Genomic DNA, 15228 nt, shown 5'->3' on the forward strand with positions numbered 1-15228 from the left:
CGAGACAATATTAACAACTTGCAAGCAAGCAGAAGATACCTGCTTGGATTGCAACTATGCATTCTTGTTATTAACATTATTTTGGGATATTTTAGGATGACCAGCTGTCAACCGGGACGGTCCCAGTTTTTGTAATCCGTATGGATTTTGCCAGCCCCCCTCTTTTGTTCCTAAATTGTGTTAGCTATTCAACTGATGAGCCAATTCAAATGAGTTTTTTCCTTTTTATTTTCACAATCTTTTTTGCAGCATACTATTACCAGAACCACTGCCTGCTCCTGTGTCAAAGAGTGATGGCAATTGTAGACTAAATATGAGCTGAGTGGTTCTGGCAATGCATTTACTACTGTATGTGAGTTCACAAGTTATATTTTGCCAGTTAGTTTTATATTTTCTGAAAAATGTTTTGCAAGTGCTTGCATTCAATGATCGATACATGCACAGATAAACAAAAGGAAGTAAGTGATATACAGTGAACCCCCGGGTTACAGCGTCCATGGCTTACGTTTTTTTCATGTTGCGATGTGGAATACTAAGTTTTTTCGTCCCCTCTTTACGGTATTTTCCCCCCACTTTGCGACAAAAACAACTGTCTGGACTCCAAACTGCATTCCTCATCATTGTAAACCAATTGTTTACATTGATGCCAAATGTTTTCCTCAATCCTTAAGAGTAGCAATGACTTTTGTACCTACGGTGCGGAGAGGATGTTTCAGATCACAGTGGAATTGTATTTAGCAGGCCTTCTTTGTTCTCCTCATGCATGAGAAAGAAAAAAAATGCCTTTTCTCCTTTGTTTATTGTGTCTCACAGATGTCAAAAAGGTGAACCTGACACACATCTGCCTCAGACTCACCAGTTCTGCTTTTCTTCTGTCTGGCATTTGCATGTCCTGTGTGTGTGTGTGTGTGTGTGTGTGTGTGTTTTTCCCTGATGGCTTCCTCCCCATACATGAAAACTTCCATGAAAAAAATGCCTTAGTGCAGCATCATTTCATGTCTGTTGACAGTAAAACTGAATCATATCTTTTGTGTTGCGTGCTCGTCAAATACACATCACAATATAAAGTCTTAAAGGTGAAGGCAAAGTATTCTCCAGGAGCACAGCACCTTTTTCCATGGAGTTATAGTGGTAGGCTGTAACAAGTACCATTGCGTACTGAAGCACAATAGCTGAACTATAAACCCTAACTAGGAACAAAAAAACACATTCAGGTAGCCACCATGCAAAATATCCAGTTTAGTGTTATGAGAGTTTGCTGTTGAAGCCCATAACAAAATATTAACAGCTCAATAAGAGCAACATTTACGGCATTGATTGCAAATAAAAAAGATACACTGGCAAAGACATTTTTATGGCCGCACAAGTCAAAATTAGCCGAATGAATTAAAAGACTATAATTAAATGAAAAGTCCCTATGTGGTGACCATCGAAGGGGATTAACTTGCTGATGGAATATCTTATTCAAAGTACTACAGCTGTGGTCGACAAATAACGTTGTAATAAAAATAATTGATAATTGGCAGAAGGTGGTGGCATATGTGGCTAGCACATATGCTGCACAATCAAAAGCAGAGGCGTAAATATCGAGATTGCAGCAGGGCCAAGATTGCATCTCGGTATATTAATTTAACGTTATTATGTAGATTGGGTCAGGTTAGTCAAGGTGTGGTTGGTCTGACAGGGGGAAATGATAATGTAGTGTATTTTTCATTGTAAAGTGCTCCAGAGCCACCGCCATGCAAGGCAGATAGGTGATGGAAACGAAGATTTCCTTGGCTAAGCCATGTTGATTGACAAATTATTTTATTATTGCATGATACAGCTGATGTCGGACGAATCTTTTCCCTGCAAAAAAATCCTACTCATGGAAGTCACTTGTTGCGGGGCTTTTCCTGTCTTCATTAAATGTGAAAAAAGAGGGATGCCTTTTATGTTCAAATAAGTTGGTGAGACCTCTTGGCACCACGGTCTGACAGATATCTGTTCCCAAGGGCGAGAAGGAGACAGGGGGTCAATAAGACTACTGTCTTAAGCTTGTCCTACCTAATGTGATTTTTTTGAAATGCTGTGGGACGCATTGTCTCAACGAGAGTGAAAGGATTAACCGTGAGGCGGACATGCTAACCACTCAACGTTGAGCCACGCACATAATTACAGTCAAATATTATTACGAAATAAAGTTAAATATTCTATAATAAATTGTACAAAATGTGTACAATTTACTTCAGTCACAATGGCCCTCTGACAGAGTCTACGATAAAAATGATTTTGACACCTGTGCTCTAAGCCAGTGGTTCTTAAATGGGGGTACGGGTACCCTTGGGGGTACTTGAAGGAACTCCGGGGGCATACTCTTTTTATTTTATATAAAACAAACATACAAAAATCCCATAAAAATAAATATTTCATTCAATGTTTGAGTAAAATTGAGTAAAGTTCATAAAACAAATTGTATTTTAAGTAGGTTATTCAATTTCATTATTTCAACAGACCAGATTCTCCCCATACTAGAATGGTTCGACCGCACAAAACGTGCCAGCTCTCGTTACCTGTCATGTTAATAATTTATTTTTGTGAACACATCTCTACTATGATCCCAAAAGAGGACACTTTAAGTTGAACAGTTTTATGTGGACCAATATTTATGATTTATAATTATTTCTTTTTAAGAACAGGTCTGACATTTTATGTTGATTATTTTTGTGGACAAATATTTATTTATAATTATGTTATTTATTTTTGGTAACAAATTCTTGTATGATCCAAAAGATGACACCTTATTTTGATTATTTTTTATGGACCAATACAAATTAATTTTGAGAGGATCTAAAATGTAATGAATCAACCACTGAAGACATGTTTTAAGCCGCACCAACTATAAAGTGGCAGAAAAAAACATTTCAGATTATGCAACAGGGGTAATTTCATGGGATGGGGAAGGAAGAAAGACGGAAAGGCTGCAATGTATGGAATTTTCTCACTCTGAGGGGTATTTTGGGACATGCAGGTTTAATTGTAGAGGGGTTTTACTGTATATTTAAGTTACCCAGCACTTTTAAAATGACATTGACTTTTATTATAATTATGATAATCACGTCAGGTTACGTCAGGACAGCAGAGAAGCCCTTGCTGGCCCTGACGGTGATCTATACCACTGACTTATAGATCAGACATGTGTAGCACATCACTATGTTGGAAGTCTTTTTTTTTAATTAAAAAAAAATGCTTCATGATGATTAAATGATACTCACATTAAAAAAAAAAAACATATGGTACGTTATTCAAAAAGGTTGAAAATCACGGCAATTAGTGATCATGTGCTAAAAAGAGAAATGGTATTCTGTCAATCTGCCACTTCTTTCTCTCACAAAGTCTGATACACATCCTCCATTTGAGGCAGACCTTGGCCTAATACAGAATATGCAACCCACCATTTTCTGACGATCAAAGTGCGATGTTGTGATTGTGGCAGTGTGTTATTCTGATAGAAAACCACAACAGGACTTCACAACATTCGAAGTGGAATATGTTCTCCTTGTGTACACAGCACATGTGGACCAGTTGGACAAACGACGATGCACCTGATGATAGAATAGCAAATTCGTTCCTTTTACAGTTTCCTCTCAAGGTCTCTGAAATAGATGGCTGAGGATTGTGAAGCGCCTCCAGTCATCCTTCTTAAATGGGAGACCGCCCACGTGCTTTGCCAACTTTGAGGTAGTTAAAGTGAATCTAGCCCACCCTTGGGCCCCTAACACCGAGGCTTTTTTTGATTACTTCAGCAACCTCAGACTCAGTGAAGGACACGTCTCCTTCCTCTATGAATGGTGTGGCATTGAATTTAAGGATCTTGGATTTGTCGTCCTGCAGCACAAATAAATTTAAACTGTAATCAGTGAATAAACAATCGATTGAGATGACCACAAGTCATGTTATTCGTTGACATAGCAGCATCTATGTGCACACCTGAACATCTTGCGACCTATCACATCTGATCTTGTACAAGTGGGTTTTTTTCCCTTTTAACAGGTTTGCAGTGGAGTCAAAGTGAGTGTTTTTACCTCATATGTTTTTAAGGAAAGGATTTTTTCAAAGGTTTCGTGTTGGGTAGCAATACATTTGTTCTCTCGCTTGCCAGTGACAGTGCGACCCTAAGTGAATAAACTTACCTGCAGATTGAGTGTATCTCATGTGTGTCTTCATCCTTGTGTGATGTGTCCGTCAGACTGTCACCAAGAGCCATGAGACACCGGGCAAAGCCCTTGTATATGGAGTGACACCTTCTTGTTGAAAAAGCGGCAACAGAGCAGGGGCTCAGCACTGGAAATACATGTCATACAAATACACAAGTCATTATAACCACGATATTTACAAATGAAGTACATAGCAACATTATAGTACAACAATGAGTTCATTTTTGTTGCATGTTTTTGTAATGGTCCTTATCATACATATTGAAGTAAAGTTGTAATTGTATTTTTGTTGCTGTCGTGAGCTTTCGGATTTCTGTTTTGTAGGATTTCTGTTTCCTTCTGTTTGGGTTCATGTTCTGTTTTCCTTGGGTTGGTCTATTTAGTAGGATTACTTCCACCTGTTGTCCACCTGTCCCCGCCCCTTTGTTTCATCCAATCGGTTTACCCTGCCTCTTGTTCCCATTCAGCCGTGGCGTGTTTCCCTAATTTGTGCGCTTCTATTTAAGCCCCAGTTTTGTTCCAGTTGTTTGTCAGCTCATTTACGTATTCACCTCACTGTCTACCTCGTTGTTGCAATTTTACTGCATTTTTTTGAACTCAGTTCCTCTCAGTTTGCTACATTTTTGGGTCCCCCTCCTCCCACACATCCACTCTCCATGCCTAGACGTGACATGAACATGTTTAACAGCTTGATTTATTTGGATTGATTTACTCTACCCAGAAACCCATTGAACTGTTTAAACGTTAATGCATTTGCTTAATTATTTACAGTAGTTCTGTAATTGGTGAATTTTGTTGCTTATCATTTGACACACAATCTCCCACTTAAAAATGAAGCATAAAAATCGAAAAAGTGCATTGCCGAATGTATGTGCAGCATATCATCAGTACATAACTTTACTTATCTCTCACAATGTACGTCATTCTAAACTCTTTGATCCTTTTATGTTAATGAAGTTGACGATCCAGTCATATGTTCATTTTATTCTCTACTACTTTTTTCTTTTTATTTACCAAAACTACTGAAATCTACTGTATGCGCAGTTTGAAACGGAAACAATTAAAACAATTTATACTTGCTGATATCTATTTTCTCCTGGGTGTGAGGATCCCCGCTAGACAAGTTACTGCTCAAATAAGCTTTGTTTCTGAAATAGCTCCCTGCTGATGCTGACATAATGCAACTTAACATTAAAAGGACAGGACAAAGATGTTGTCATCTGACCAGCTGTTAATTTGCGTGTGGCTTGTAGTCTTGTAAATCTCGCTGTACAAACTTCGTGAAGTAGCCGTACCAATCTTCGTGTTGTTATCCGTCAGTGTGAATTGTCACAGTGGCCGGTGACTGTGGCAACTGTCAGCTTTAAAAGCCTCTCTCTGAAACGGCTTTAAAGTGCACGCACTGCTTTCACACGAATACCCAGTCCAAACCAAGGAGTCTCGCAACTATTTTGGGGTAGCTGGAATGCCTTGATGCAAACTCCAAACCGGAATGCTGGAATCAAGAGTCCGGCCCCCAACTTGAGTACTATGAGGTGGACGTGCAAACCACTCGCTGTTTTCAGACCCGTGCAATTAATTTGTGTGTCCCATTGGCACAGCTGAATAGGATTTCATGCAGAGGGTCAACTCTCTTCTGGGACAAAAAGATTCTTTGATTAAGATTTTTTGGCTTTTGAGTGTTGGCCTGCATGGTCTCTGAAGAATTGTGATAAATTGAGTCTAAGGTAACAAAAAAGATCAATTCACATTATTTTGTCTTCCTTTCATTAAAATCATAAAAGCCCTTCAGGTAACAAACGCACGTCGCCAAGTACTTGTCATATATGCAAAACAAATGAGAAGTGCTCAAGTCAAGTGCAAGCTCTGACAGAAAGAAAGAATGTTGATGTATTAAACAAACACTTCTTTATTCACAGCGGTGAAATAAAACTATCAAAGAATATACTCAAACATTCAATTAAATGTGACAATTATATCAACCTTGTGCCATCACCTCATGTGTAAGGCTGCTGAAGAGGTACTGAGAACATGTTTATTCATGTCACAATTCATCTTGTAACTCCTTCATCTGGAAGCTCATGTCTTCTGACAGGCCACACACACCAATGACTAGCAGCCTGTTGATTTAAAAAATCTGAAATGTGCCCACAGAAAGCCGAGGTAAAAGAATGTAGAGGGATATCAATTAAAAACTCCGTCTGATGGATATCACGCAGCCTAATATCTACATAAAAGTCGTTCAACTGGTATGAGCTCATGAGACACAATCGCATCGTAATGGAGCTGATGCGCAAAAACTTTTGGCCTAGTTGTTAACTGTGCCGTTTTCGACAGCAGGTTCCCAGATTCAGTTGTACCAAAGAGCATGGGAAACGGAAGGAGGTAGGAGAGTTTTGAGCAGCAGGGCCCAAATACCACTCACCACATCCCCACAATGTCCCTGAATAAGGTGCCCTCAACCAAGGGACCTAATGTCTCCAAACCAGACAAAGTGGCCCTTTACATCCATGTTGAAGATAGTCTGTGGAAATGTCAAAAATGCAAGGTTATATCACGTCGTTTTTATTAAGCGTTTCCATCACTCATCATTAGTCGACAAAACCGTTGGTGCTGACAATCTGCCCATCTCTTAATTAGAGTATTCAATATACCTCGCCTGCATGTTTCCGGAAGTGTGGAAGGAAACCCGAGTACCTGGAGAAGACCCACACATGTACGGCGAGAACATGAAAACTTCACACAGGAAGGCTGGAACCAGAATCAAATCCATAGTCTCGTCACTGTAATAATAATAATAATAATAATAATAATAATAATAATAATAATAATTCCTTTTTTTATAAATGTACAGAAATTGTCGTAATTTGTCTTTTTGTTGATTTGATTTTGATTAGATTTAGTTTTGTCATTTATATTCCATTTCTCTTTTCTTACAGTCTCATTAGGTTTATCTGTCCACCTGTTCGGGTCAGCTCGGTCGTTTGTTTCTACCAGTCGGTTACCTAAGTGCCGTTAGTTTGTCTCTATTTAGTTCTTTAGAGGTTAAAAGTTGTTTTTATGATATTTTTTCTAGCTTTTGTAGATTGCGTCATGACTGGTTTCCAGAACAACAAGAATGCCACTCCTGGTGTGTGTGACTAGTCCAAAACAGTCTTATCATGACAAGTAGGCTACACGTATGTCAGTATTTGCACAGTTTGATGCAGGCAGGTGAACAGGAGATGCTAATTGGGTCATCCGCTGCATCAACAGAACAGAGAGACACTAATTAATATTTAATTAACCAGTTCCTTCCGCCATTTACTTCAGTTTTTAAACCCTCTGGAAACTATTGATTATAAGCAGTGTTGCTCAGTTCCTGAAAAGATTATTAGCGTCACTGATCTGATCCCTTCAGTTTTTCAAAGGGACAATGTGTAAGATTTAGAATGTTTTTCATTAAAAAGGAATACATAAAATGATTATACATTTCAAAAAGTTGCAAACAAATGTGTTCTTAACGACCAACATTGTGTTTTAAATATAATTGTAGGTCTAGTTATCATTAAATGATATTACATGGGGGTGGCACTCCTACGGCGGTCACCATGTCTGGTATAGCTAGGGACAAAGGTAAATGCAACACCTTCTACTGTCCGTAATGAAATACAGTCTAAATCTTATACATTGTCCCTTAAAGGCCTTAATACAAAAGGAAAACTGTTTTTACAAATTTACAAAACAAAAGCTTTTACAAATGTTATCATCTCAATTTTGAGAGTGATGCTGTAAGATTTTTAATAATTTCTTTCAATTGTGTTTGACATTTGCATAAGACTACACCACTATGTCATCTTGACAGTTTCTGTTTCTCCGTTTTGGTTTTTATTATGGCACGGAACACATTTACAGGTTTAGTTTGTAAACAAACCACTGCTACATATCTGAAAGATTTACTAGTAACTGTGTTGATTGTGTACTGCAGCGAGTGACGCTGCAGCGAGTGATGCTAAAAATCAACCAATAGTAAAGTCAGGCCGTAGACTTCACTATTAATACTGAAGTCTGTGGTCGAACAGAATTCGTCACCTCTTTCAACCATTGGATTGAAATTTCCAGGCTAGTTCAGAGCTTTTAAATTCATCACGTAAGGAGCAGAACACTTTGAACAGAACAAAGCCAGAACGATCAGGTATTGAGGGGAAAATTGTTCCTTCAAATTCAAATCACTTTTTTTTTTTCTGTCCGGAGCCAAGCTGTTGATTGTCTGCCATGATAGGTGGGATGATGCGATATGCATTATACTCAGAGCTATATCAATCAATAGTTGACTCCCGTGATGGCCTCATTTCCATTACTCCCTCCTTCTTCCCTTTGCCATTGAGTTTCACCACCCACATTCAACATGATTCAACTGTGTCTGAGAGCGCACTTTGCAAAACAAAAGTAAGAACTAAACGCCGTCTTCACTCACTAATTACTTACCTGCACTAATAAGGTCAGAATCCTTCAATTAAAATTCAATTCAAAACTTACTTGAGAGCATAAGTTTGAATTGGATTTTGGTTGTAGTTAGAACAAGGGTTACGGTTGGGCAATCTTTTGTGATGGTTAAGGTTAGGGGCTCGGAAATATTGTTTTTATGCAAATGTAATGTTCATTTACAATAGCCTGTAAACTGGAATACAGATTTTTCCTAAAACAGATGAATAAAGAGAAACTTAAACCTTAATCTACAAGACAATACGAAACTCATTCTGGCCTTTGCCATCAGCACTCTCAAAGCACATCATGCATCTGTAGTCATCTTTTTTAGAATGAAAATGCTTCTTTCTGTCCAACCTCCACTACTTTTTCCCATTGCTACATTGTGTTACATTGCTACATGATTCAATACATTCCTTTGTAGTTTCCTGTTCTGCGCCGTTTTGTTCTTTTTTTTTTTGTGATTGGTCATTGGGCATTTCCAAGCTGAGTGGTCTGGTCTGAAATTATTGAAACTTTTACTGACAATTTCAGTGTTGCGCCAGTGCTACACATAACGGCCTGGCATAAACAGTACAATTTGAAAATGTAGTTATAATGAGAAGATGATAAAACACCTGGCTCTAACTGGAAGGTACTTTATTGGCTGATTTTTTAGCAAACCCACATGCTGGATTAAAGCCAGAAACAATACATTGGGAATTCATCCCCGCTGATTACACTATACAGTCAGTAGTCCATATGTATCAATATTTGGAAATGAACATGATGCTGTGAGCTAATTTATTAGCTTTTGTTTCCCTTGAACGAGGCATTCAACGCTACAACTAAGAACTACTGAAAGTCAAGTTGCCACTTTCTCTGTTTTTCCAAGTAGTTTATAATATTATCGATATTATTGTAAATACATTGAGATCTGAGTTGCTTTGTTTTTATTCATTTCAAATCCAGAGAAATATATCTAAATAGATCTGCAAGCTAAAATGGAAGAAATGTCCATCTCTAGGTGAAGAGATGGATATTAACAAATACCAACAAATGTAGCAAAACATTGGCGGCAAAGTAAGCATGTAAGCAGAGCAATTACATGACTGCTGATCAAATTTAGCTTGTTTTCTTCTGTTAATATTTGATATCGTAACTAAGACCAGGTAGTAGGAAAGCTAGAAGAATCATATGGCTTGATTGTTTTCACCAAGAGAGCATTATGGGATTTAAGATAAAGGTGAAGTTGTATTGGAAATTTTCTCTGAGACAGATGAGCTGTGTGGTAAATTACTTTTCTACTCAATTGCTTTGTGTATTGTAAGAGTGTAATGGCGTCAGCAAACATTGATCTCGCTGCAGAATTCGGTGTGCTATAATATCAGGAATCGGAAAGACAAATGTTAGATGGGAAAAATAAATCTATTTTCTTAATCCAAGAAAATGTCATATTGCAGTTTGAATCCTGAAAATGCCCCCCCACACACACATACACACGCACACACAAAGCAGCTGTGATCGATTGTATTAATGTGATAGAACAAAGAATTTTGGGATGAAAAAAACCCATACTTAAAACAGAGTTATGTCCCCTCCTCTAAATTATCAAACCTTGGAACAACATTTGTAGTGGTATCCCTACGTGTATTTTATTCAGGAACTCCAGTCGTTGATCTTGTAAAATCTGCAGGGTTTTTTTCTGGCTCATTTTAGTTCTGACATTTCACATTCGTATAAATCTTCCCAAAATGAAGGCACTGTATATGTTTTGTCAGAGAGTCACAATAACACAATTAAGCAAATCTTCTAATTAGTTCGCTCTTTTTTTTTTTAATGTACTTTTCTGTCAGGGCCATAAAACAGCAATTGGATTCAAGTATGTTTACTCGTACCTGCAGAAAATCTCATATTCCCTGATATGACTTCACATACCCCTCAGCCCCAGTTAAAAACCCCATGATAGAAAAAGCCCTTCGTCCATCCAACTCGATGTGCATGGTGGCCTGAACCATAACGCATAATGAAAAATTGTGTGCTTATCTGTGAAATTAAGGCACTCAAAGTAAATAGTCAAAACTATTTTAGCAGCATTTATAAACATATGTGACAATGGATTCCAATAAAAGCTGATCCAACCAAAAATGTAGAAACTAACATTTTAACATAAATGTCTTTGCTGGTGGTGAATGTGACCCTGCAGTAGCAATATTATTGCTTTATTTTTTTTTTTATTCAATATTTATGCTTTTATTTGTAGTCTGAACGTTTTTATTTTTATTCAGCGAGGCATAATATAGGTGCCAACATAAAGGAAAGGCGAGTTTATTTTTGTAAGCCTTTTTTTGTAAACCTAGTCTAGATCAGTGGTTCTCAAATGGGGGCACTTGATGGAACTCCAAGGGGCAGTCAAGATTATAAATAAAACTAACAAACATGAAGACAATCCTTTAAATAATAATGATTGAATTCATTAAATCTTTCAGGAATATATACGTTCATATAGCATTTTTAAAATTTTCATTAGGTTATCCGATTTCATGATAATAATAATCCAAATTCTCCCCGTACTAGAATGGTTTAACCCAACTTGTCTCATGTCACCTCACATTACCTAGCAAGTTTTTTTTTAAATTTATTTTTATTTTTTTGTGAACATATCTCTAATAGTATCCCAAAAGAGGACACTAAGTTGAGTATTTTTCTGTGGATATATATACAGTGGACCCCCGGGTTACAGCGTCCCTGTCTTACGTTTTTTTTTCATGTTGCAATGTGGAATACTTTTTTCGTCCCGTCTTTATGATATCTTCCCCGCTTTGTGACAAAAACCACTGTCATGACCCTAGGGACTTGGCTGTATTTGTGTTGTTTTGTCTCCATCTGCAGGCGTTTTTAGGTAATTGAACTTATTTTCTGTTCTGTTGCCTAACTGCCTCCATGCAACGTGTCACTACAATGCTGATCTAATACTGGTCTGCTATTGATCGGCCTCACTTGTTTCAAAATGGCGGAACGGTAAAGCTTTGTTCGATTGCGAGTGGCTACAAAACCGTATTTATAGTGCATTTTACTGCTTAATTCAAAGTTGAAAGGGCTAGCCATGGGTCCCAAGATTGCTAGTGATGTTAAAGAGAGAAGTAAGAAGATGATTTATATGGAAACAATGCCGGAGATACAGCTTTTGAGGGAATATGGGCATAACAAGGCCACTCAAAGGTAAATAAATCATTTCTATGTTTTTTATTTATGATGCTTTCTGATACATGTATCATATATACATGTGTGTTATATATTCGTAACACTTACTATACTATTTTGGTACCAATTTTCAATATGTATGTACAATTTTGATGTTCTTACCTGGGGTTTTAAATGCATTAGCTATTTAACATAGGTTTGGATTGCCCGTCATAATGCAAATATATATATATATGGCTTATTTGTTCTTTTGGAAGCAAGCAAATGTGTATATCTGTTTGAGGTTTCAATATATGGAACAACCACCAAAAAAAACTTAAACAATGTGAATAATTTGCTGTGCTCAAAAAGAGTTTTAAAAATACATTATGAAAAATGTATAAAATTTTGATTAAATTTATATATATATATATATATATATATATATATATTTTTTTTTTTTTTAATGTACTTATGATTGTATATATGAATTATGTGCAATGCGTTTGTGCAAAGTTTAATAAATCGGACACTGATGACATGTTTTATGGCTTTTTTTTCCCCCTTTACCAAAGATGCTTTGCACTGGTCAAGGGGTCCTTGGTTGAAAACAGGGGGATACTTAAGTATAGAAGCACTGGTCTAGATTACCGACTGTGATCATGTTTAAAAGCTCTTTTAAAATTTTTATGAACAAAATCTTCAAAGTGACTCAAACAAAACAATTCTTTCTACCTGCGGACTGAAGAACTTTCCACTCAAGCCACAGCGAATCTGGGTGTTCTTGGTTTTATTGTGATTGACTGGAGACCAATCCAGGGTGCAGGATGCCTTTTGCCTGATGTCCACTTGGGTAGACTGCTCAAGTCTTTTTCTAGGATACTGACGTAATTCTGACGTTGTTCTCTTCATATAACATACAAAGTGAAGTTTGATCTACAGCCAGGTTAAATATATTCTAGTTTAGTCAAATTGCAATACTTTTTTTTCTGGATTACATTATAGTACATTTCGTCTTGGTTCAGGGTTTTACTTTTATCTACTTTGTGGTTTTGCAAAATGTTCAATGTTTAATCAGTTTGATTTTCAGTGCTGTAGTCTGAGTGCCTGACTTTAGAATGACTGTTAAACAGGTGTTGTTTTTGTCAAGGTTATGAACATAATTTGGCTGGAGAGTGACTGGAGTTGTTTGGTCGGAGATTTACATGTCCCAGACAACTGTTCCCAACACTCACCTAGCAGTAGATATCTTTGAGCATATAATAATGGGCTGTTTTGTTTAGACTCATTCTCATTCGCGAGTTGAGGAAAGAAGCCCAGATCAGATCTGAATTGGATTGTATCTGACTTCAGAGATAAACTCGGATGAAAATTGACCTCTACAGTGAGTGTTTTTCGTGACTCATTGTTGTATTATTGTTTTATTAATTACCCTTTAACGGAATGAACACGCAAATAATAAAGTGTAGTAACAGGGGAGTAGAATCCACCTCTGCCATAAATCCAACACAAGACATTTAGATTTCTCTTGATTGATGCACTTCATAACACAGAGACATAGCCACACCTGGAGGGGTAGAACAATTTATCTCTCACTTGAGTTTATTGTGTGAAATAAGGCTCGAATTGTGCAGTGTGGAGAGATGCACCAACCCTAATGGGGTAAATAGCTTAAGTTTGTATCAGTTTCTAAACCTCAAAATTGACAAGGCAAGACCCGGAGGCACACTGCATAACAGTGCTGAATGGTGCATGTTGATCCTTTTATGAAGCTATGCAGCAAGGTCAGTATTTAAAGAGAAGCACTGCGGTGGAGAAACATGCTCCCAGCGCTGGTCTGCTACTAAATGTTCAATTTAACCTCAACAAAATGCCACACTGTTTGTCTCTGAAACCCTTCCAAAAAGTTCGGACTCATTTGAAACTGCACTGTGACAGGATTTATGTTGTAACATGTTATATGCAACTAGGCAAATTGAAGTATAGGTGTCACAGAACATAATAGAATAGAATAGAATGGTTCTTAACGTGCTTGTGTTTATGACTATTTTAGGACAACTAGGATATTTTAATCAATATCTTTTACATGCATTCATTTCAGTATTGCTGTACATTCTATCGATACAGAAAAAAAGATTTGTTTTTTTGAGAGGTGCGGCTTACTATGGAATACCTTGTGATTTTTTGTTTTATCTTGCAATCAAATACACTATATAGTAATTTCATTTTTAATTACACTGAACTTTGGAAGAACGCTGGAAAAACTGCAGAAAACCAGTCAAAAATCACTTCAATGATAGCTATGATTGTAATTCTTAATATGAACTCTTTTAGCACTTATGTTACAGTGAATGCACGGTTAATTTCATACTTGCTAGTTGAAGTAGAATTGCCTTTACAATTCGCAAATGTTACATAAATGGTGCCAAGTTCTTTCCTTTACTTTAGAAAAATTAGGGAGACATAGTGTGTAGTGAAATAGTTTTTACCCCCCTCCTGAGTTCTGAATTTTTTGCAGAGGTGGGCTGCTTACGTAGTTTTGTTGGTCCGACATTCGTCAGAACCCCATCTCCTTTCCATGATTCCAAGTCCATCATTTTTTCAAGCCAGACGAAAAAGTAGTCGTCGGTTTGTTAGTCCATCGGGTGTATATTGCCCAACCTTCCACCACCACTTGATGACAACATTTTCCTTTTTTTTTCTTCACTCAACTGAACATATTTCTCCACTGTTTAGTGGTGCAGTAAAAATATTATTCTCAGATTGACTGCTGGTTGACTGCAGATTGATCTATACAGATGCAGAAATATGGGAGAAAACATATAAGTCAATTTAGTTATATTTCAGTAAACAAAAAGGAGTGTGGCAGGCTAAGGAAAATATGTAGATGTAGTGTTTTTTTGTCGAGTTATTTTGTGCATATTCATCACTCAGACAACCACAGTTTATGTAAAATGAGCAACTTTTGATGAACAATGATTTAAAGTGGTGAGAAGTTGCAAACTACGAGTATAGAGTGTAAAGGAAAAAAAATGAGCACCCATTCAAACACAATACAGTGATCCCCCTACTTCGCGGTTAATGGGGGGTGTCAACCCCCCGCGAAGTCTGAAACCCACGAAGTAGGGTATCAGTTTCTAGATTTCTATGTACGCCCCATTACAGCCGCAGTAACCATAATCAATACTTTTTTTTTTGTATTTTTTGCGTATTTTATTTCCTTTCTCCTATTATTTAACATTACATTATTATTAACATTATTGTATATTCATTAAATAACTAATATTACTTAGTTTGTTGAGAATTTGTTCTCAGGACTGGTTATCTGCACCAAGACTCCGGTGAAAGAGTATGCAAGTCATCACGTTGAACTTCACATTTATTTTGGCTCATGTATGGTGTA

General features: G+C 37.1%; 1 protein-coding gene across 1 annotated transcript in view; it reads right to left on the bottom strand.

The window, feature by feature from the left end:
• nrn1la (neuritin 1-like a) overlaps window positions 1-15228 on the bottom strand; it is a 69096-nt gene that overhangs the window by 19365 nt on the left and 34503 nt on the right. Inside the window, exon 2 of the mRNA XM_088417425.1 lies at window positions 4173-4323. Coding sequence (XP_088273551.1) covers window positions 4173-4323 — 151 coding nt within the window. The remainder of the gene's footprint in view (window positions 1-4172; window positions 4324-15228) is intronic.

The sequence above is a fragment of the Hippichthys cyanospilos genome, chromosome 6 (assembly GCF_059441005.1).
Source record: "Hippichthys cyanospilos isolate Australia breed blue-spotted pipefish chromosome 6, RoL_Hcya_1.0, whole genome shotgun sequence".
Classification (NCBI taxonomy): domain Eukaryota; kingdom Metazoa; phylum Chordata; class Actinopteri; order Syngnathiformes; family Syngnathidae; genus Hippichthys; species Hippichthys cyanospilos.